Source organism: Cydia pomonella, chromosome 25, assembly GCF_033807575.1.
Source record: "Cydia pomonella isolate Wapato2018A chromosome 25, ilCydPomo1, whole genome shotgun sequence".
Lineage (NCBI taxonomy): Eukaryota > Metazoa > Arthropoda > Insecta > Lepidoptera > Tortricidae > Cydia > Cydia pomonella.
This window is the reverse complement of record NC_084727.1, coordinates 5,832,266-5,857,722: the sequence shown is the minus strand read 5'-3', so window position 1 is coordinate 5,857,722 and position 25,457 is coordinate 5,832,266. Positions and strand designations below refer to the sequence as shown.

General features: G+C 37.3%; 1 protein-coding gene across 1 annotated transcript in view; it reads left to right on the top strand.

The window, feature by feature from the left end:
- Nucleotides 1–26: 26 nt before the first annotated feature.
- Nucleotides 27–25,457, top strand: part of LOC133531303 (E3 ubiquitin-protein ligase COP1-like) — a 45,069-nt gene continuing 19,638 nt past the window's right edge. The window contains exons 1-4 of the mRNA XM_061869436.1: nucleotides 27–989; nucleotides 22,558–22,984; nucleotides 23,663–23,836; nucleotides 24,861–24,953. Coding sequence (XP_061725420.1) covers nucleotides 808–989; nucleotides 22,558–22,984; nucleotides 23,663–23,836; nucleotides 24,861–24,953 — 876 coding nt within the window. The 5' untranslated portion in view covers nucleotides 27–807. The remainder of the gene's footprint in view (nucleotides 990–22,557; nucleotides 22,985–23,662; nucleotides 23,837–24,860; nucleotides 24,954–25,457) is intronic.

Genomic DNA, 25,457 nt, shown 5'->3' with positions numbered 1-25,457 from the left:
ATAAAGCCCTACGAGTGTGTACACTTACCTTACCCGGGCCCGTTCACATATTGATTAGTGCTTAGTACTGGTTAATACATTTGCTACTAAACGTAAGTACTATCTCGGACGATCGATGTTCGAAATGACATTGACATGTCACAGTTTTCAATTGTTTGAATGAGATAAATGTAATGCCCGTGCAACAACAACGCTATATGCAACATTTAATAACTTTTTATAACAAAAAAAATGTAAAAAAAATATTAAAAAATTTTTTTTTTTGGAAAATGAACTATGTCATGTAGTTTCCTTAACCGTACTTACCAATACCCCGAAGTTAACGGAATTCAATAAAAACATGGTGTATAAATCCATAACATTTGCATTTTCTAAATCCTAAACAATGAATTACTTACCATGATACAATTTATAATGTATTTATAATTTAATTTTAGTTACATGGAAGTTATGTAGTAAAGGAAAATTTATAACAGTTTGCTAATAAAATAATGATTATGTGTTCATTTTGTATTTTCGTTTGTGGCATAAAAGGCCTGTGTACAGATCCTTATGAGAGACAACACACCGCTTGCGTGACGTGTGCGTGCGTGGCTCAAACATTTTAGCGCACGCGCACGTGCATATTTATGTACACAACACCGGTGTGGCCTGAGGGGCTACAGCGAACCACGTTCAATGTGTTGCCTCTCTGTCGCACTTGTAAATTTGTCTGTAAGTATGAAAGGGATGAACGTGGTCCGCGGTAGGCTCTCTGGCCTTAAAAGTTAATAAGTTTCTAATGACTTTCTGTATTTAAACAGCACCATGTCTGGAACCGCTGGTTCAAGCAGCAGTGCAGCTCTCGGAGGGCTCGGGGGCTCCTTAGAAGACAAGGATTGTGAGCTGTTGTGTCCAGTCTGCTTCGAGCTCATAGATGAGGCGTATGTGACGAGATGCGGTCACTCATTCTGCTACGCCTGTATTGCCAAGAGTGTTGAACAACATAGGTAAGTCACTCTCAACTTTTTTCTGCCCTCCGCCCGGAAAGCTTAGACTTTTGGCCCACTGCGCTAAACGAAGTTGCAGCTTTCCAGCTCCGTCAAGCAGAAAAATAGTAGCAGTAGTACCTCAGGTAGCAAGTAAGAAAGGCATGTGATATAAGGCATTTCTTACTTTACTGCCCTAGGTACACAATGTATTTGTCCACGTATAGTGGAGCCGCTAACCACGTATAGTACGATGAATTTTATCGACAAATCACCCCCCATACCTATGTTTTTTCTCAACCATTTTAAAAATGCTCCCTTTCAAAGTTTTATGCTACCATACACTACTGCACTTGCTTAATGTACCATTATCTGTCGATTTACCTATCGCATATTTAAAAAATAAAAATCATTCGATAGCTTTTGAATTAGGGCATAAATTTGAAGCATAAATGTCACAGAGAATTTTCCACAATTACTTATTACAATAATTATTTCTTTTAGTTTTAAACGCACCGCCTACAATCTTTTCTGCTTTGCCCTAAGGTTGACTGGTAGAGAATGCCTCATGGCATTAAGTTCGCCTTTTGTACATTAAGTTTTTCTTTTGTGCAATAAAGTTTTAAATAAATAAATACTTAGGAGTTAATAACAAAGATAAAAATTTACTTTAAAAATTTACTTTTTTTTACATTTCATAATTTTTTTCGAAAACGAGTTCGTTGATCTGTACTTTTATAAATGATAGTACAGGATATCAGCTAAAAGATGACATCAAAATGATAGCCCTGGTTAAAACATTTCACAAGTTACACGAGTCCAAACAAGACCTTCTGTAATATTTTTAATATCATATCAACTTTTAGCTCATATCCTGTACAATTATTTAATAATAAAAAAAGACAGGTCAACTACCTCGTTTGGAAAAAAAAATGAAATGTAAAAAAAACTATATATTTGAAGTTTGAAGACAATTTTTATTTTTGTTATTAATTATCGAGTAATTGTCAATAATTCTCATAATATAATAACATGTATGATTGAAATTTATGCCCTAATTCATAAGCTATCGAATGATTTTTAATTTTTTAAATGTGCGATAGGAAAACGGACAGATAATGGTGCATTAACCAAGTGCGGTCATATTTGGCGCCATAAAACTTTAAGGAGGTGCATTTTAAATTTAAAAATGGTTGAGAAAAAACATAGGTATGGGGGGTAACTGTTTACCTTCCCGTGCCGGTTGTGTTTAATCGATTCGAGATCGATTAGCTCGACGAGTATTCATTATCCATTAATCGCTATAGTGGAAGGTGTACGCAAAAACAAAAAACCGTAAAACGATGTACAATTTAGCCGTTTGACACTCTTCATGCCGTTGACAGAAAAATGACGTAACGCTACGTACAGTATGATTCCAATTAGTATTATCGTAATAACTAATAATTTTAACTCCTCTAATGAACTTCTTCTTCTTCTTTTAAAATATGGTTTCCATCAAATCTATGATGATTTTGCCAATGTCAAGTTTCGTTGTAAGTTTTAAGTGTGCTCGTAGAGCATGACGTTGTTGGGTAGTTGGTTTTGGTAAAGAGATATCTGGACTTTACAAAAAGCCACGATGGATTGCTGGGTGTTGATTAAGACATGGTTAAACGCGTTTCAAGATTAGTTTTTCATTTCACTGCATAATAAGCTACATTACACTTTGAACAACATGAATGAGCAAAACAAAAAAATATTCTCGAGACGTCTTCGCCATCTTGAATCTCAACAACAACCTACCCTCTTATGAACTTACTTAGTTAACTGATACATATACTTGACAATCAGTACAGAAACGTCGAACTGACTTTCATCTTAATGTCACTCAAATAACTAATAGATTATTAATTTATTAAATAATACATATTTATGATTTTTAACAGCGTAACAAGCTTTTATTCACGTAAAAAGTATTTATTTTTCTACTTTTTAAATTTGTAGTGTTGTAAAAAAACTCCCTGTATGTTAAATTATGTCATTTTTGCGTCAACGGCATGAAAAGTACGGGCCCCGTAGAGACCAAAACAAAATGTTTGATCCGTAGTTCTTTAAAAAAATGTGCCTTAGGAGGGGAGTGCAGAGTCGTATTTTTTTGTGTTTGAAAAAAGTTTTTTACTGTTAAAGTAGGACTGTGTCACTTTGTAATATTGAAAAATTCCATAACAAAACAAAACTATTTGCAAAATTGCTTTTTTGGGATTAGATAAGAAGTTATCACGTATCATTTGTGGTTTATTGTACAAAAACATCAGCCATATCGTATCTGGAGTACCTACCGAAAATAGGTATGTTTTGAAAATTATTTTTGTTATAATTTTAAAAATATGGCTGAAATGTAATAATGTAGTATATTTCTAAAATCGTCTCATGAAGCCCTTTGATATAAACAAAAAAAACTATTTAAAAACATACAATTAAATACAATTACACTTTTTTTTTAAATAATAATAACTAAATAAATAACATTACATTAAATTAAATTTACTATTAAAACTAACATGCAGGGAGGACCAGTACCTCAAAAGGCCACTGTCCCATCTATTTGCCACTGTGGCCAGGAGGCTGTGGCGGTTGTCACGCATCGTGGCGTGGAAACCGTCAACGCTCGCGTCCGCAAACATCCCGGACGCGCTACAGTATCACGGCAGCCGCAACAGCACCCTGAAGGCGTCGTTGTACTGGACCCGCAGAGCATTTAGCGATCGCTGGGTGTATACCTTGTCCATAGGCTACAGGTGTACAGCGATTTACAGTACGCTTTAAATAAGGTTATCTTTACTTGGGCTGTACATCAGCTGAACCTGCGCGCAATCATCTCAATCAATCTCAAATCATCATGTTTGCTCTCATCGCTAAAGCTCTGCGTTCCCTCTCGATGTCTACATTTTCACGCAGATATATAGATCTCATATGATACCACACGCGATAGGTTTCAGAAAAAATATTTTTTTTTCAGAAACCTATCGTTTCTATGGGAACTTTTTTTAAGAACTGTGGGTAAAAAAAATTGTTTTGACCTCTAGTATGCGTGTGTCAAACGGCTAAACTGTACATCGATTTGCGGTTTTTCTTTGGAATTGGGCTCGTACGTCGTACTACTATTCCTTTCCGCTGTGTAGAGATCTAGAGATTATCGAATTAACGATATATAACATGATTAAAATCGACGAGTCCACATCCCTTAAAACATGCTAAAACATACACATACACATTTATACGCACACATACACAGCGTGCCCACTACCAAAATGGTTACGGCTTGAGTATAAATTTTTTTCCGTGAACAGACAACGGGAGGGCCTCGGTGTATCCATTACCTCGAGAGCTTACGAGCTGTGGCCGAGACACGAGACGAGCCGCGAGTGTAAATCCGCAGTCACGTGAAATGTTTGTAGACATTTTTTGGAAGTTTAGATCCCCAAATTAATCACCAATTTTAGATTTATGGTGACATTTGAGCGCCCTAAATTAAATTAAATGTCTCCAAACGTGAATACTAGCGTCAAAAATTGGTATTCTTGCGTCCGCAGGTCCATTTTATCGGTAATAAGTATCGGTCATAATAAATCAGCGGTCGAAATATGCGTTTGCATGGCATGATTTGATCAAACAAGTTAATCAGATTGGCGAAAAATCGTTGCCGTCTGGACTTTACATATTCATTTAAGGCCCTATAAGATCCGGATCCAACGTCTCATAGGATCCGGATATTTCGGATCTTACGGATCCATTAAATATTGCCACAGAATTATACTCGTATAATAATAATTAATATAAGATCCAACATAAATAAGGAATATAATAATAATTCAGCCTATATACGTCCCACTGCTGGGCACATGCCTCCTCTCATGCGCGAGAGGGCTCGGGCTATAGTCCCCACGCTAGCCCAATGCGGATTGGGGACTTCACATACACCTTTGAATTTCTTCGCAAATGTATGCAGGTTTCCTCACGATGTTTTCCTTCACCGAAAAGCTAGTGGTAAATATCACATGATATTTCGTACATAAGTTCCGAAAAACTCATTGTACGAGCCAGGATTTGAACCCGCGACCTCCGGATTGAAAGTCGGACGTCATATCCACTCGGCCACCACCGCTTTAATCGTAGCAGAAACAATTTTAGAATGAAATTTATGAATGATTTTATATATTTTGTCATTTTAAATTGATATTTACATTTATTTAATCAATTCAAATACTTACAGCACATCAATTATGATAGGTACATCACTTCACGCAATAATTAATTTGTGTATTATCTTGTCGGTTCCCCTTGTTAAAAGGAAAGCAACATGCGCTACTGACTAAGTAATAAGATTATTTGCAATGCCATAACAGGGTGCCATGTGTTTTCACACTCTAATATAACAACTATTATGTACCATGGTTTCGCAATAAAGATTTCTATTTCTATTTCTATTAATATTGATATGATTTCGCTCAACTTTGGTCATTATTTGCAGAAACTAACGGGTTTTCTCCCTCCCCTCCTCCTACTCTTTCTTTCCTCGTTTTCGAAGTCTCCCTCGAGCATAGAGGTACTTACATTAAGTATAGAGATGAAATGGTAGAGCCGGCAGATGACCGAACGAGATGCTCTTCCAACTTTCAGTAGGAGTAGCAGAGAAAGCGCTATGATTGCCTGTCCGTGTTACAGTTTCATTTATTTTTATTCCCCACCGTAAATTTTTGTATGGTTTATGGTGGGCAACAAATAACCCGACCAAATTCCGTAGGTTTTTGGTCGGATTGTCAAGAATGTTAAAACGTGTTTTTAATTTGGCGCATTGCGTATGTTTTGTCCCTTACGGGCGCAAGCGTATAGCACATCTAGTTGATCATACCATCTATGTTACCATGTTATCTCGCTGGACATGTTTTTGGGGGCGAGAACGCTCTCTTTATTATCTCAAGTGTTTTTTCTTTTCGATTAATCGAATCGATATCGAGTCGAACATTTATATGAAGACGAGTAATACGTAAGTGCTGGCAACACTACTGTTGTCGTCCAGTAGTTCCCAGAACTGAAAATTGAAAACAAAATAAAATTACAAAGTAAACTTAAGTAAAGTAAAGACAAAGAAGCTAATGAAGGCCAAGGCGTAGTGGATTGCTGACTTCAGAGGTATCAAATATCCCGTATTTCGCCCATTTTAGTTTCACATTCAATATTGTGCAATCATATTTCCATTCTGTTAGTAGTAACATATCGGAAAGAAAATAAGTTGAAAATTGATATGGATTCGGCTGAAGAATTATTAAAACAATTAGAAGGCATTGAATTTGATAATTACCCGTTTAATTGGAGTTTACGGCTCTGGGGGTTTTGTTTTAGGCAGACAAGAGAACAATTTGAGGCGATGGCAAAAAAAAACGCCGTAAGTAACGAGGACGAACCTATAACTGTCTTCCAAAATATGAAACTGTATGAAAAGTGCCACTTTGAAGAAGATTTGATGTTTTTCAACTACGTTTTCTTCAAGTATGGTAACATAAGCAAGGCAATGAGAGGAGCAGGGGAGACTGCGTCGGCAGTCATTAAAAAGAAGTGCGAGTTTTATAAAATAAAAATTGAAACATCACCAGGGCCGAAGCTGACTTATGAACTTACCCTGTCTCGTGTGGCAAGGGCGTTTCCCGTGCATGCCGCTGCAGTGATCTTGAAGGATAATTTTCAAGAAATTTTGACATATTCCTCATTCTTCAAACAGGATAATGCAGCACCAAATCTTCTCCGGTTTGATTCCGTCTACAAAAACAAAAGCTGAAATAAAAGGTATCAGAGACATTCTGCAGCCAATTGCAAACATTTTAAACATGGAAATATATGTAAAACTTTCAGAACCCAAAAAGAAGAGGGAATTGATGAGCAAAATTGTTAGCGATGTGCTTTTTTCTTCAAGGGGATATGTTTTTAGAGCAATAGAGAGCAGAGTAGACGAGGATGATGTTAAGTTAGATATGCTGACTAAAGCGGGGATCCTGGAGATTCAAGGTGGTGAGTTCACATTGACGGCCACTGCTGCTGCGTTTGTGAACAAGCTTGAAGATATAAACTCTCTCTTGTCTTTGAAATATTCAGAGGCAGTAGCAGAATCAAACTTCTCTTAAGAACCTGTGTAAAATTTGTTTTTGTGGATATTTGGATGTTTAAGTGGATAAGATGTATTCTTAGAAGATATTTAAGTGTATACATCCACCATAAGCTGGTAAAACCCGACAGATTTCAATTTGTATTCTTGACCGCATTTGGAGACTAAAATGTCATACAAAGTTTTCTGAAATCATCCTTGTTTTAGAGATAATGACAATTCTTGTGAAAATTTGTTTCTGTAATAACACTAATAACAGTGAAACTTTCTGGCTGTGACCCTACCACTATGTGCCTTGGTTAACACATTCACTGCCAGACAAAAAACGGCGCACTACCCCAGAAACCGGGAACCCACCTGGTGGGTGCTTGTGAACTTTGTTCAGATGCCGGACAACCTGCGGGGCGGGTTGTTTTGTACACAGCTATAGACCACCGGTTTCTGGGGTAGTGCGCCGTTTTTGTCCGGCATCTGAACAAAGTTCACGAACGCCCATCAGGTGGGTTCCCGGCAGTGAATGTGTTAAGATATACCTACTGACAGACATTTAAAGTTTTAAAGTAAACTCGCAATTTTTATTCTGTGAAAACTTCACTTATTTGTTGTAGTGTTTTTTTTTCAGCAAGTTGTAAAAAGAAATGAGAAAGAGTGTTTGTGAACAAATGCTTAAGGCAAATTCTGCGTATCTTTTGGCCTAACTGGATCACAAACGCTCACTTATGGAGAATAACCAGACGAGCACCCGTCCATAAGGAGATTGAGTATATCCTCAGGAAGCCTGACACCCACCTATCCAAGGTGGCCCTGACCTGGAAGATGCCCGAAAAGTGGAGCAAGAGTTGGGTGTATTGGGGATGGGGTGAGAGCAGGTTACCCAAGCTGCCCAGGACAGTCTGGAAGAAAATGGTTCGAGCCCTACACCCCAGCAGGGGGTAACAGGATGAAGAGAAGAAGAAGATGTAAAAAGAAATAACAAGTGGCGTATGCAGAAAACTCAAAAAAATTTTTCACCAAAACTCATACAACATTATTTGCTCTTATGACTTCAAGAATGCGTGGTTAAAATGTGTCGGGTGTTTCCAGCCCACGGTGTATGTGTTTGTAATTATGAACTATTCAGTGGCAGTAGCAAAACTAAACTTATCTTAACCTCTCGAATGCCGGAACGTGGATCCTTAATAATACGTGAGTGACGCGTTTAAAATATGTTAGAGTCTCACGGGAGTTCGATTTGCAAGATTTTAATATTAGCAGACATGTTTGTGGCAAAATAAAGTGATTGACCAAGACAATGTTACCTTAGCGTTATAGATATTTTAACATTGTATAAGAAAATAGCTACCGCAGAATACAAAACACGTTTGATATCTTTGATATATTAGTCGTTTTCTATTATTTTTGGCACTGTATACTATAGTTTACGTTAATAATTAAGTAGGTACTAACTATATGTCATAGAAAAAGTATGTACTGATTTGTAATTGAATTGCAGTCTTGAAATTTCTTGGTAATTTACAGAAAGTAGAAGTTAGATCTTTTAATTATTAATCGATAATAGTTTTTTAGATGTTTCATTCTCTCAAACACTTTGTGCCACAAAAACTTCTATGTCTGATTATTAGGTACGACTGTCAACATGCTCTTTTGTGGCTTCCTACTCTTGCGCTTACAGAAGGTCGGTAAAGCAGGAGGAGTGAAGCTCTCTCTTTCGGTAAGCAGAAGGAGTGAAGCTCTATCGGCAAATCAGAAGGAGTGAAGCTCTCTCTATCAGGCAAGCAGAAGGAGTGAAGCTCTCTCTTTCAGTAAAGCAGAAGGAGTGAAGCTATCTCTTTCTGGCTGTGTCCGAGTACATATACAAATACAAGAGTTGTTGCCCTATGACAGTCTTCCTCACATTGACCTTCAGTATGTTGACTAAGCTATCTAGCTTGCAAATTTGAGCAATCACACTATCATTTTACTATCTGGGTTTTACTATATAATTAATAATTAATTACACTAAGTGCAAACAATGTATATTTGATGTATCTCTTTAAGGCGCAGGGTAGGGCAAGGAATTCTCCATACAAACCTTGTGTAAGTTTTATTCGTGTTGCCACTATAGCATTTAATTTAACTTTTTGCTTGTATATATTGGATATACGCAGAACTTGATGTAAATTTCTTTATTAAAAAAAAAATACAAAAATACAAAAAATACATGAAGCCCTAACTAACAGAAAAATAAGCATATTTGCCAAAAATAATAACTGTAACACAAACGAAGAAAAACGCGCACAAATTTTGTATGGATAGAGCTTGCCTTCGCCTTAACAAATTTTCTTACACTTCATAAAACTGTATGTATAACTTGTTTGTGTTACATGTATAGCACACCATTATAATTTTGCGTATTAATAAAGAACTGTAATGATGTTTCTTTTTATTTAACATTCTCCTCTATATTCCTCATTTTATATCATAGATATCTCTCTCTATAGGTAGGTCTCTTATAGATAGTTCTGACTCATCTGACTGGAAGTTGAGTTGAGAGCTGGGAGTTTTTCTACTCGTTGAATTAAGATTTTGTATACCAAACTATAATTGCGTACTTTTCATGTATGGGATGAAATCCAACTATAATATTCATTTCGATATGCTGTAGTCAACTATAAAAAAATTACCAATCACCTTCCGCCGCGCTCCCATAGAAAAGACTAAACGGGCGCGGGGTGGGACTAAATAGTAGCGCGTTTATGTTTTTTGTACTACATTTTCGTCAACTGAGATACTTATCAATTTTCATTGATTATTTTGGTTTTAAAATAAAAAAAGTTATTTTAGATGACTCGTAGAAAACGTATTGTATACAATAGTGATACTCGTATAATCAAGCTTTTTAATTTCAGTGTTCGAAATTATCCAGATTATTATAGTCTGGTAATTATAATAATAATAAAAAAAAAATCGTTTATTTCAGACAGAATCCATAGAGTGAGTATTAATAATAATTACATAACACTTAAGCTACGAGTATGTTAGTATTGTACATGCCAAATAAAAGTAATAAATAACAATAATAATAATTTAGTTTAAGTATCTGCCCCCCCCTGGAACACCCGGCACTTGCGCATGCGTTCGAACCCAGTGTCCCAGAATGGGGCAGTCCGTTTTCTCACTTATGACCCTCAGGATGGTGTTGTGGCTCCCGCGCACCCTGCGCATGAGTGATGCGATACGTTTACGAATCACCGCGCCAAACCCCTCCGTGTGCGCGTACGCAAACATTGCTGAGGCGCTGCAGTAGCGCGGGAGCCCCAACAACACCCTGAACGCATTGTTATATTGTACACGGAGGGCGTTAAAGGCTCGCTGCGTGTAATTAACCCACAGGTTGCACGTGTATAAAGTTTGGCAGAAGGCTTTAAAGAGAGTAATCTTTACTTCAATGCTAGATCGTGCAAACCTGCGGGCCAACATGTTGCAGCGAACCGCCAGCGCCCTCCTTTCCCTCTCAATATCGCTATCATCTTTTAAGTCCTCTTTTAATCTTATAGCGGTACTAAATTTTTTCTTTGAATTATTTGATAGTAAAAAATAATGACTGGGGCGTTTTTGTTATGTACATATAAAAACTGACCTAATATTGATTAGTTTTTAGGGTTCCGTAGCCAAATGGCAAAAAACGGAACCCTTATAGATTCGTCATGTCCGTCTGTCTGTCCGTTTATGTCACAGCCACTTTTTTCCGAAACTATAAGAACTATACTGTTCAAACTTGGTAAGTAGATGTATTCTATGAACCGCATTAAGATTTTCACACAAAAATAGAAAAAAAACAATAAATTTTGGGGGTTCCCCATACTTAGAATTGAAACTCAAATATGTTTTTTTCATCAAACCCATACGTGTGGGGTATCTATGGATAGGTCTTCAAAAATGATATTGAGGTTTCTAATATCATTTTTTCTAAACTGAATAGTTTGCGCGAGAGACACTTCCAAAGTGTTAAAATGTGTCCCCTCCTCCTCCTGTAACTTCTAAAATAACAGAATGATAAAACTAAAAAAAATATATGATATACATTACCATTGTAGTTTTTTTAATACGTCATAAATGGTACGGAACCCTTCAAGGGCGTGTCCGACTCGCACTTGGCCGCTTTTTTACTAACCATTGAAATATAACACAATTATCATGTGAAAATCGAATTATATTTGTTATTAAACATACCGCATTTTATAAATTTTGAGGATATTATCAAATCGATAATTATCAAGCATAAAAATCACGATAATTATCGCTATAATTATCAAGATAACTATCATTGATAATTATCCTTTCGAACCCTGTTCAATCTCGTACCTTATTTAGGCAACTTAGCAAGGTTCGTTGCCTAAAAACGGTACTCGACTGAAAAGCTCTTTATTATATCACGATTGTATAAAATACTATTATAGGTATGCGGTCGCCAGTTCTGTAATGAGAGCGGTCAACACACGACCTTAATAGTACATTGTGCAACGATGGGGGTAAGTGACATAGTGTCCGACAGTCTATATAGTATATATTCACGACAGCCGCAGGCTGGAGTGAATTAAAGACTCTAGTAACAATATTCTTACCCCCGGAGTTACCACAATTCAAAATTGTGTAAAAATATTTTAAACGGCTATATTAAACGAGGAACATGCTAATAGTTTATTTTTTCCTAAAATGGCGTAACTCCTCTCTTATCTTATCTCGATAGAAAAAAAACATGACTTAATTAATCTGACGTTGTCTGTCATTGTCAATGTTTTAAACCGCTGTTGTTTTAAAACAATTTTGACAAAATATGAGATTTTTACGACGATTTGGATATTATAACAGATACTGATACACAAATACGATATCAGGCTTTCATACGGATACGACGGATAAACATAAACGAATGATAAGTAATTAAATGTTTGTACCGATATCTTCGACGCATCATTTTTGGTATTTTTGCAGTAGGTAAGGGACGAAACACATTGATGTAAGTAAAAGGGGTAGATATGTGACGTTAATAGTTGACAAAACTAAAATCTGGTCCAGCACCCACTCATTTGCAAATACTACACACCATTATAATGTACATGTGCACAACGTGCAACAGGGATAACCAAATATAGTTAACAGTGCTGCGCAAGCGAGACCCCTATATTTTGCGTATTCCTCGAGGTGCAACAGAGAAAAACTAATAACATTATACAAATGTGTAGGCGAGACGTACATACTTCTTACATTGTCGTCTTAAAGTGATATTAAGTCATTTTGATTTTTAAAAAATACAATGATTTGATATTACCTAATCTTAGACCATTGATGTAAGTAAAAGGGGTAGATATGTGACGTTAATAGTTGACAAAACTAAAATCTGGTCCAGCACCCACTCATTTGCAAATACTACACACCATTATAATGTACATGTGCACAACGAGCAACAGGGATAACCAAATATAGTTAACAGTGCTGCGCAAGCGAGACCCCTATATTTTGCGTATTCCTCGAGGTGCAACAGAGAAAAACTAATAACATTATACAAATGTGTAGGCGAGACGTACATACTTCTTACATTGTCGTCTTAAAGTGATATTAAGTCATTTCGATTTTAAAAAAATACAATGATTTGATATTACCTAATCTTAGACCGTCTCTCACTTCAAGCAAATATCTGAGCGAGCGAGTTACACTGAGATTAATATCAAATGATTGACTATCATATTTTTAAAGCATGAAATTGACCCTCGTTTTTTACTTCTGAAACCCTGGTCGACTATTCACTATGTTCAACTAACGTGTCGCCTCGAGAAAACCAGTATAACGATATGATCTCAGTTGATACTGTTGATAGGGATCTCGAGGTTTCACTTCTGATGGTTTTTCGGAAAAGACAAGTACGCTTGACAAGAGATAATGTAATCACTGATAATTCGTAGTTACTCCTGGTATTTATATATTCCAATCGTTCACCGAGCGCACGACTCAAGATAACCAATATAAAAGTGTGAACCTTGTTTATTCATAGTTACGATACGTATACGGATTCACTTATATTGGACAAGTTGTAAGTCATGGGAATAAGGGCCACCAACGGCGGTCTTTATTAGGTAGCGTCAGGAAACAAATATTTATAAAATATATACGAAATTAAAATAAATAGGCACTTTATTTATTTTATGGAAAACTTTTTTTTTTTTCGCTAACACAAATAAAATATGTAAAACTGTATGTATTTTATATGTAAAACCGATAGTTTATCTATACAATTAAAAAAAATATGCGGAGAGGGCGGTATAAAAAGGAAAATTATAATGTATGGAGAAAAAAAATTGTATCAAAAACGAAACCGAGCATCATTTTTAATTTTCACAATTCAGGCATTTCCACAGCTGCAGCTCGTTTTAAAATAGAAATAAGTGAAAGTTTTTTCTCTAAACATTATAGTTTTCATTTTTTTAACGTTAATACTGATTTTGAATTTATATTTTTTTTAATCATTCCCTATCGAAGGCGAAATTAGCAATGTCCCACTTTTCTCGATTTGAGACGGCAGCGTGCCCTTACATTAGAATGTTCAATTTAAAGTATTCGTTCTGATTTTCATCGTTTTCATTTTCATCACCTTAGTTGCTCTACAAAGAGGACAAATTAAAACAAATACTCAAACGGTAAATACGTAGTTAGGGAGTTTCGTTCTGTTTATAATCAGCAGTTCCACTACACTAATTGCCAGTTTTTGGATGAAAATGCTTAATTTGTAAACAAAAACCACAAAAATCACTATATGTGTACCTATAAGACTTTAAGTGTTCCCTCAATTCTTCATGGGTTCCATCATTAGAACTTTGAACCCGGGACGGGACCATCGGCTTTATAGGTAGGGTCACTGCCCACTAGGCCAGACCAGTCATCATACATTTTACTTGACAAATAGAGATGATTATTATTTATTTCTTTTGTTTATGATAAAAGGTTAAATTTGATTGATCTAATATCTGTTCTAAATATTTTTACACAGTTTTCAACATACATAAATACATCTTAAAACTACACTATAACTCGCATATTAAAATTGTAAATCGAGCTCTCGTTAAAAATGTTGTCCATAGTTTTCCTATTGTTGTACAAGTACTATTTAGTAATTTTTGATGGACTATTCCCGATATTTGGATTTCAAGTTAATGCAAGATATTGTTTTAACAATACTATCAGAAAAACTGAATTTTTGGTTAACAACCGGTTATTCGTATATTAAAATAAAAACCGGTTACATTCTATAGTTTCAAGGAATAGGAGCACATGATTTAAAAAGTTGCATTATTTATAAAAAAAATTGCTGACTCTACAATGCATGAAGTGGGCAGGCCTACTTGACACTCGGATAAACGTGTTACTCACATGGGTAATGCATTATTTAGCTGTCGCGCTCACTCAATAACAAGGAAATTTTTAATTTTATTTAGAAAAAATTATGTTTTCAAATGTTTATAACAGTACTTACGAATGAAAAGTGATACCGTGAGCTTTGTTTTTGTGCTTGGAGCTATTGAAGCACTGGAAAAAGGCGCAACACGGCATTATTTGGCAATATTTTATCGAATTTGATGACAATGTTGACACTTCAGCGTCACCCGTACGACTAATTCAATATAGGTCCCGGAACCTATATTTTGTGGCTCACGATCGAGCGCCTGGTACCTCATCTACCCCTATTACGTACATCAATGACGAAACAGTAGGTATTTGGTATACTTTGCAGGATTATATACCTCATCGATCCATATGGCATTGTCCATTTTAAAAACGTTTAGTAGATAGTAACTTAATTTTTTTATATAAATAAATTTCTCGTTGTTTTGAAATTCAATGAATACGTCGTATTTAATTGACAATGTCAAATTCATTATGACAGCTAAATTCTTTTGGTGATGAATGGCAATGGCATCTCACCATAGAATTGATAAAATCACATTTCTTTTTTATTCTTTTATATTTTTTGTGATAAGCCATATTAAATTTATATTAATATATTGCTGCGTTCAGGAAGCAAAACACTTCCAAATCATTTGTAAATTTTCAGGTTTTATAAAATTGAAATGTTGTCAATTTATCACCACTCGTTGCGAACTTCCTATTTTCTGTACTTGTATCGTAAATAACTATTTCACCATACCAACTGGTAAAGGCCCTCTTGATGGTTCAAAAACGTATGAGAAAGTGGCATTTTATTCATATGTGGGGCAAAGTAATCAGATGCAAATTTTGAGTTGTTTCCTTATGTTAGCTGGTGGAATTGACATTTAAGGTGGTTAGACTAGGTTACCCAAAGCTTAAACCTCACTAGATGGCGCCACAATTGCAAATTTTGAGTTTTAATTTTTTTGTGGAGTAGTCTTGGTATTTCTATACTGTAAATTATGTTTAGCGCACTCTTTAAATAAATATTGAATTATTACAACAAACATTGAACACTTCATTGTACAAAAACTACCCCTTAATGTCGACAGAATGTTTCTTGACTCTATTTCTAAGTATCACTCACACATTCAAACAGTCTTACTGGGATCCTTGTAGTAGACAATTTGGCACAGCGTGAGTAGGCTTCAATAGCGTTGCAGTATGTACGTGGAAATACATGCAAGAGGATGTGGGTTCGAGACTCCTTTTTTTTTTTTTTATTATCAGTATTATCAAGTATCTATTATTAATAAATTATTTCATGAGAAATCTGAGCGTTTTCCATAAAAATATTAAAAATCTGATTCTCACACATCATGATATTTTTGGGTTCTTCCAACTCAGAATCACTAGCATAATCAATCCTCGTGCTAAAAAAACCCGAAAATTTGTATTGAAATTTTAGTTTTACACTGAAATTTCTTTCACACTAAATTGTGACGTAATGGTATGGATATTTTAGGATATCTTTTTTTTAATGCTAGGGTGGAGAAGATTCTAAGTAGAATGAACCTAAGAAAGTCCAAATTTGTAAGCCAGATTTTCCGGTATTTTTTTCAAAAAAAAACGCTGTTTTGTTCTAAAATTAAAGCAATCACTTACTGCCCAGCCTTTAAAAAAGTAGGTACTATTTTACAGTAGTGTTAAAAAAAAATTACGATACATTTAATTAAATTACAGTGAGTTACAAAATTGCATGGCCTTCTATTTATAACCATTATAAAAAGAAATGAGATATTTACCATGTTTGTTTATATTATTGATTTCCCGATATTTTGACACAACTAGAAGTTTCACACAATGCCTAGAGATAGAAAATTATTTATTTATTTTATTTATTGTCAATTTCATTCAACGGATCACATCATATCCAATTTATGTGTTTATGTATTGCATTGTTTTCTACCTAGTTGGTTATTAAATTCTGTTACTGCAATAATCTTTATCTACATAAAATATACCAACGAAAGTTTAATAAAGTATATATTAAAATGAAGTACACAAAATCAGGAATTACATATGACAATATCATTCAAAATCGCCTCCTCTGGCTTTGACACAGGCCCTCAAACGACGAGGCCAGTCATCAATAGCGGCACGCACGATTGTCATGTCTAATTCCGTCACTGTCTTAACTATGGCCCGCTTGAGGGAGTTAATATTTGTGTGGGGTTTAGCACAGGCTTTCTCCTCAATAACCTGCTATATGGCATAATCCAGGGGGTTAAGGTCCGGGCTGGACGACGGCCAGTCTTCGTGGGCAATAAAGTCAATTTTGTTCCTTCGAAACCAGGCTTGAGTTGTTCTTGCCTTATGTGCAGGAGCTGAGTCCTGTTCAAAGATCCATGGCTGGTTTTGAAATAGGGTGTGGCTTAAGGGCTTCACTATTGGTTCGAGAACGGTTTCCAGTTTCCGGTTTTCACACCTTTTTCACAGAAATGAATCTGTGTTAGCCCTGAGTATGACACACCCAAAATCATGTTTGGCGGGTGCCCACATTTGTGTATCGCAATAGGGTTGTTTCCATCTACAAATCTTAGGGCATAATTGTATCCCAATAAATTCTTTTGGATTATAAGAACATGTTAAACTACTTTTAGGGGACCTGTAATGACCATATTTTTGTAAATATTGAATTTAAAATATATTTTGGCACACGTCACGTGACCAAACTCGAAACGTCTTTGAAGATTCTGATGACGTCACAACTCTCGGATTAACATACACTGTTGACAGTTAGGCGTTAAACAACAAATGACAAATGTCAGTTGACAGTTCGTATCTTCTACGTGTGTATGTAGTTATGTGTCAAACCGTAAACTGTGACGTCATACAATTTTCAAAGAGCGTTTTGGGCGCGAAAGCATCTGTCAAAATATATTTTGTTAATTTAACATATTTAAAGCCGTTTTTAGTATAAAAGCTGAATTTTAAGGCAACTTTTAGTTAATATAGAAAGTAATACAAGCGTTTCAAAAAATTGGAATACTATTCTCTTTTAGGCCCCAATTCATTATAGATACGACGAGATAAGCGTTATGTGTGGTATATAATTATAGCTCACAAATCCACCACATTATGTCATTGTAAAATCTTCGCTGGTCTCAGGTGTTGTCGAGGTGGTAAATAATAGTGGACTGTAGTATAGACGCTGGTTTACTTCAAAAAATACAAGAATACAAAAAGTGGCAAAGTGAACAGTCGTTGGGAATTGGATAGCAACCGTAAGTTTTTAAAAGCTCTGTAAACTGTCAAAGTTTTGAATATAAAATTGCCATAGTGAAATTAGAACATAGAGATATTGAATAACGATTGAATTTATACATTTCATTGAATATTTTAATTAAAAAATATGCAATATCGTCGGATATACAGGAGGAGGCACCCTGGTGTATGCTTTTCGTTGATGACATTGTGCTTGTGGGTGAAGACGGACTCGAGGTACAGAGCAGACTTGAGGAATGGCGGCGGAAACTGGAGAATGTTGGCCTGAAGATCAGCAGATCTAAAACTGAACATATGTTCTGCGATTTCGGCGGTCTCTCCGGTTTCGCTGCCATAGAACTCGATGGCGTTACATTGCCGGTCTGCTCAGACTTCAAGTACCTCGGTTCGCTCGTGCAGTGCGATGGCGATATTGACCGTGACGTGAAAAACCGGATTAGCACAGGTTGGATGAAATGGCGACAGGTCACGGGAACAATTTGTGACGCCCGGATGCCCCTCCGACTGAAGGGTAAAATTTATAAAGCCATCATAAGACCTGTCGTCATGTATGGATCAGAGTGTTGGGCCCTAAAAGTGACGGATGAAAAGAGATTGCACGTAGCGGAAATGAGAATGTTAAGATGGATGTGTGGTGTGACAAGAATGGATAGGATAAGGAATGAGTATATAAGAGGAAGCCTGAAAGTTGCACCCATAATAGATAAAGTAAGAGCGAATCGCCTAGCGTGGTATGGGCATGTGATGCGGAGGGATGAAAGTCATGTGACGAGAAAGGTATTACGAATGAATGTGGAGGGATGGAACGGGAGAGGAAAACCTAGAAAAAGGTGGATGGATTGTGTGAGAGATGACATGAAACGAACGCGAGTGAATGATGAGATGACGGGTGACAGAAAGATATGGAAGAAAAAGACATGCTGCGCCGACCCCAAATGAATGGGATAAGGGCAAGCGAATGATGATGATGCAATCTGAATGAAATTAATTATAAAAATATTTGGATACATTAAATTAAATTATATTAAAAAAAAATGATTTTTAATTGCAAACATTAATGACTTAACCTAACGAATGAAGGATCAAAAATGAGTCCATTTTTGAACGATTCGTAACAGTCATTTTTTATTTTTTCGGTAGCATTTGTTTTAACGGAAATAAAGAGGTTGCAAATCGAGTAACAGAACTTCAGAACTAGGGTTGCCAACTATTTTTTGGTGGAATATAGTATTTTCCAGAATAAGGCATTAAAAATATAGTACATTAAAAAAAAATATAGTACTTTTAGATAAAATGCTTAACATAAGTGTAATATACGTTTAATCATACTTACTAGCACTAAGATTAGTTATGGTAACGATTTTAGAGCAAAAATGTAAAATTGATAGATTTAGTCGTTGAAATTGTACCTACTCCTTTTGTTACGTAATATCTAAATAACAAGTATTGATTTCTATTAGCACGTCTTCTCAACTTGCCTTTTAATAATGAGGTCGCAAGCGTGCGTCCCCGGTAATATGTGACGAGAAGGGACAGTTTTTAAAAATTCATCAAAATTACGTTGAAATTAAGTCGATTTTCAGAGAAATTGTCACTTGTTTTGAAGTTAGTTCTGGAGAAAATTGATTACGTCTAACTTTCATTCAAATAACTAAATTCAAATTTATAATAACAAAAATGTAGTTTATTAAAGTTGAAGTAAAGGATATGTGTAACACAAAATTACCATTTTTAGCAGTCCAAACTTTACGAAATTTACAAATAAGATCAACAAAATCAGTGCTTTACGCGCGTTTACCTAAACTTCCATCAGAAAAACAATAATTACTAATTAAATGAGTCTATTTAAAAAAAATGAAAGATAACAAGACGCGCTAATAGAAACCAGTACTTGTTATTTCTAATAGTTAACAGAAGTTGTACAATTTCATCGACTAAATCTATGAATTTGACAGTGTTGCGACTAAAATCGATAACGACCTCTTAAGTATTCCTTTTGTGTAGACCACTCTCTGTTGTCAAAATCATCCTATTCCTAGACTTCAGCTAACATGCCATCAGTTAATATATGTAAAACTGCTCACTCGTCATCTCATACGCCCAGTAATAATAAAGAGTAAAAAAAATCTTTTTAATAACAATATTTATTTAAAGTTTAAAGCTAAATTTTTTAGTAATGTCTAATTTTTAATAAAATGAGACAACGATTCAGTACATCCATACTGATTATTTATGACAATTTAATAGCTCACTTTTTATTAAATTTATGTCATCCCTGTTGCATTCCTCACGCCATTTTGTCTTCATACTTGAACTAATTTTATTTGATTAGAATTAAATTGATAATCGATCTTGAACAAATTAGAAGGATGTCGGAAATATAGTATTTTAGCGTACTATATATTTTTTCAACAGTATATAGTACAGAGAGCCAAAATATAGTACAATACTATATAATATAGTACGGTTGGGAACCCTATTCAGAACAGATATCATTTGATATTTACCAGTCGCTTTTCGGTGAAGGAAAACATCGTGAGGAAACTGGACTAATCCCAACAAGGCTTAGTTTTACCCTCTGGGTTGGAAGGTCAGATGGCAGTGGCTTTCGTAAAAACTAGTGCCTACGCCAAATCTTGGGATTAGTTGTCAAAGCGGACCCCAAGCTCCATTGAGCCGTGGCAATATGCTGGGACAACGCTAGGAAGAAAGAAAGAAATCGAGTAACAGAACTTAGTAACCAACTAGGTATAATAGTTATGATGTAAATGTCCATATCATGTTGAAGTCATATATTAGCCAACTAATTATTCAAGATCAATACACTTAGCTCCCTTAGGTATTCGCCTAAGTACAATCTCGGGCAAAATTGAGTTTTATAAAAGTGAACTAGTTTCTAGGTCATATTTTCTATGAATCGGTCATTTTTGTAGACTCCAATTACAGTTACACTTTTCTTGGTTTTTCGCGGACCAGAATATCGATGATTTTTGTAACTTGATTTAGACGTCGCTATCATTTTCAAACCAAAAACACATAAAATCACAATTCAGAACATGCGGCAGCGTTGTTTTCTATCAAGTACCTCAAGCACCAGGGCGGCTACCGGGAAAATCGAAATTCGTCAATTTCGGGCATTTTTCGCTGTCACTCTAATTACGTCTTAGTGAGAGTAAAAGAGAAAGATCCCCGCAATTTGCGAATTTCGGTTTTCGCGGTAGGCCCCCAGGTCCTGTCAAGTTTCAGCAGTGTTGCCAGGTGAGCGGAAGAGAATTATCGTACTTGAGTGTCAATATTATTGTACCGTTGAAAAAAATATCGTACGCCAATCAAAAAGGCAGCCCCTAAAAATGTCTAGCAAAATAAGCTTAAATTTCGAATTAATAATAAAAAAAATACAATTTTCGTCTAATTTGCGCAAAAAATCTGTTTATGTTTGTGTATTTTTGGGATAGACTCAAACGGTATACAGGAAATTGTGACATTTTAAACTTTAAACTTACACCAAGGAGCCGAACACCCAAAAGATACTAATTTTAGCCTATTTCTGAGAGAAAGTGTCATATTTTGCTTCAAATTACTAGACTTTTAAGGTGGCATCATCCAAGGGCTGAAATTATAGTACTTTAGTGTACGATAATGCTCTTTGGAACATTACGTCATACCGGGGCCCAAATTATCGTACATGTATGACAATTATCGTACGCCTGGTCACACTGAGTGTCAGTGTCGACAGAGTCAGCTAAAAACGCGTCAAACATCGCAACGTCGCGCCGATGGCCGCCCGAGGCATGGAGTGGCAACGTCGCAATGTATTTGTACACGACATTTGTCACACACACATGAGTAAAATTTATAAAAATATGACGTTGATTATTGCATGATTTCTGTATGAAACAAAGTTTTTCTATTAATTTAGCGCAAATGAATATTCGAAAGTAGATAGATGCGCAACAATTTATGTAATAATATTGTGTAATTAATTAATAAATAGCGATTGTTTTTTGTATGAAAATCGAACCACCTTAAATGATGATTTTTAATGATACATTTTATAAGAGTATTACGCTCATTTCATCGTTAGTATTTTCCTCGCGTTGATGTGGTGAAAAATTTTGTGTTTCACTCGGAGGCAAAGTTTGTTTAACCCTCGTGCAACTTTGCCCCCTTGTAAAACAAATAACTATTTTGGGACGTTGGCTTGTAACATTGTTTGTGCACTCGACCGTACAGCTACCTGCAATAATATGTTACACACCCATAGATGGAAGGATCAACTAGATGTGTGCGCTCGTAAGGGACAGAACATACGCAATGCGCCAAATTAAAAACACGTTCCTGACAACATACCAAAAACAACCTACGTAATTTGGTCGGGTTATTTGTTGCCCACCATAAGCCATACTAGTGACAAGAACAAACAATCATAGCGCTTTCCCTGTTACTCCTACTGAAAGATCCATAAGAGCATCTCGTTCGATCATCTGCCGGCTCTACTATTTCATTTCTATACTTATTGTACCTCTGCCTGTGTTCACACGGAAGGCCGCAAAAAAATGTGACACGCTCTTATGGCTCTACAAATAAAATCGTGTCAGATATTTTGTATACATTCTTCTGTTCGCGAGGCTTAATCAACGTGAATGCCTATCAGCACCACTAGAGAGGCTAGATGAGTCGAATTATTTTGTGTGCGGAAAGTACAGATAGCAAAGAATGTGTTATAAAAATGGTTTGTCAAAAACTTATTGTCTTCAGACGGTGTCCAAAATGCGGCGCAGCCGTGGCCAGCCGCGACCACATGTTCCCAAACTTCATGCTCAACGAGCTGGTCGCGCGGCGGAGGTTGCGTGCCGCTCGGCCTCCCTCGCAGGCCTCAGAGGGGGGCGATGCTGCAAGGCTTAGGGCGTTACTAGCGGCAGAGAGCGCGAGGCTGGCTATGCCTGACGTCGAGCTTATGTTAGAGGTGAGTCCGTGGCCGCTACAGGCCTCGACGCGAAGCTACGTGTCGTGCGCTACTGTTCCTAAACTTCATGCTCAACGAGCTGGTCGCGCGGCGGAGGTTGCGTTCCGCTCGGCCTCCCTCGCAGGCCTCAGAGGGGGGCGACGCTGCAAGGCTTTTAGGGCGTTACTGGCGGCAGAGAGCGCGAGGCTGGCTATGCCTGACGTCGAGCTTATGTTAGAGGTGAGTCCGGATGCGAAGCTACAGTTGTGTGCAATATAATAGCAGTCAATAAGAAAATGAAATTCAGGGTAAAACTATAACTTTAGATCAATTATATTGGATGTTTTTATATGATTCTTCTGCATTACTTGACATTGTTTCAAAATTAACTGTAACCTTGACTTAAATAATATTGGAAGTAAAAAAAAAAATGAAATCCGGCTCTTTTACTAACTCGCGGACATTCTTATAAAAACGTAAAACCCTACGAAAAAATACAATTGTGTACCATTCGACCTGGTCGCGCGGCGAAGGCTGCGCGACTTGGCCTCCCTCGCAGGAAGCTTATGTTAGAGGTGAGTCCGCCGCCGTTACAAGCCTAGACGCGAAGCTACGTGCCGTGCGCTACTGTTCCTAAACTTTATGCTAAACGACCTGGTCTCGCGGCGGAGGCTACGCGACTCGGCCTCCCTCGCAGGGAGCTAATGTTAGAGATATTGTGAAGACAATCTAGGGTACTAGCACTCAATTTATTATCAGTTACTAATGGTTAGAAGTTTGTTACAATTCCTATTAATGATGCTTTTGCAATAATTTTAAATTCCTCTTTGTGGTACGGCATGTATTGTTTGTACATTCTTTTAAGGTCCTAATGAAGCAGTATATGGCTAAATCTGACTGTTTTTTTGACGTGTCTAGGTGCTAACGCGACGGAAGCGTCTGCTCGAAGCTGAATCAGCGGCCGCGCACCACCGTCTGCTCTATGAGTTCCTGGCACAGCTGCACCGGCATCGACAGCAGCAGCTGCAGCAGCTCGCGCGTGAAGCCGCGCTGGTCCAGGCCGACATGGAGCACGTGGCCGGCACGCTGCGGGTGAGTACAGTAACAAGTACTCCACCGTCTAACTTACTTAATGGCTATAAAGCGTGCGGGGACGGGCGGCAGGGGTATAACGACTAGTGGAACTCATAATAGCATGCGTTTTGGAAATCTCCCGCACCCCGCATACGTGAAATGAAACACCAATGAAAACAGTTCCCCGAATGCGGGCCCTATGGCATGCTTTATAGAAATCTCCTGAACCCCGCACGCGAGTCCTATCCACCAATGAAGCAGCCATAATTATCCAGTGGAGAGCAAAGTACTGTTCTCACCTCTGGTCTGGAGCACCGAAATACCAACTTCTTCCACTTGACTCCATCCAACGTCGGGCAGTTCGTATTGTTGGTGACCCCGATCTCACAGTCGGTTTGGAACCCCTCAGTCTTCGGAGAGACGTTGGCTCTCTATGCCTGTTCTACCGTCTGTACAATGGGGAATGTTCTGAAGAACTTTTTGAATTGGTGCCACCGTCACGTTTTTATCACCGCACATCCCGCCAAAGAAACAAAGTTCATCCTCACTTTCTCGACACGTGGCAAACCAAGAACAAGCGGGCATCTCGCTCGTTTTTTCCCAGAACGTGCAAGTTGTGGAATGAGCTACCTTCTGAGGTGTTTCCCTTGCGCTATGACATGGGGTTCTTCAAGAAGCAGGTTTTTAGGGTTCTCAAAGGTTGGCAACGCATAAGTGGCTCCTCCGATGTTGCTTATGTCCATGGGCGGCGATGACTGCTTCCCATCAGGCGGCTCGTCTGCTCGTTTGCAGCCTATTACATAAAAAAAAAAAAAAAAAAAGCGCATGTTACGGTGGCAAAAATGCACGAGCACCGCCCGCGGCCTCGCGGTCCGAGGGGCCTCGCGCCCCAAAAAGTATATCTCGGACATAACGTAAAAATGTTCGTCATTTTATGCGCCACCAGAGGGCATCGCTAAATGTACCTTGCCCACATACAATTTTGGTCTTGCCCCGCCACTGCCGCTAGGAATATGATGATAACGTTAATGAATGTTCACAGGATTTGAAAGCGGGCGCGGCGGGCCTAGCCTCATTTCCTTCTGAAGATGGCGAGTCTGGACCGGCTTCGGATGCTGTCAAAGCTCTAAGAAAGGTCAGTTTATATATTGTTTTCAATGTAACTATACAACACAATACAATTCAGAAAGTTCCTGCCTCGCACAGCTAGACTGTGGAATGTGCTGTCGCCTGGGGTATTTTTGGACCGATAAGACCTTCAAGAAAAAAGCGTACTTGTAAAACCCCGCTGGTTTTGTGGTTGTCTAGGAGTGACGGCAACCGCTTCCCATTAGGCGTTTGTCTCCTATATCGCAAAATATATATATAAAAAAACAACGGGTTGCACTCCGGGAGTGCCGGCAGAAGTGAAAACGTGAATATTAACGATATTTTGGAATGGTTAGGGAATATTTTTGCACGAATTGCTTTAATTATCAGTATAAAAGTACTATCATTTATGTGGTAAAATACAATACTTCCTCTCCTACGCCGCGCCGGCGGTCTACTGGCTTCAATGACATTGTAACAGTTTTTCGATCAGGTCACAGTCTGTCTTACGAATTTTCAATCTGACTAATCTGTCGGTCACGTGACCTGT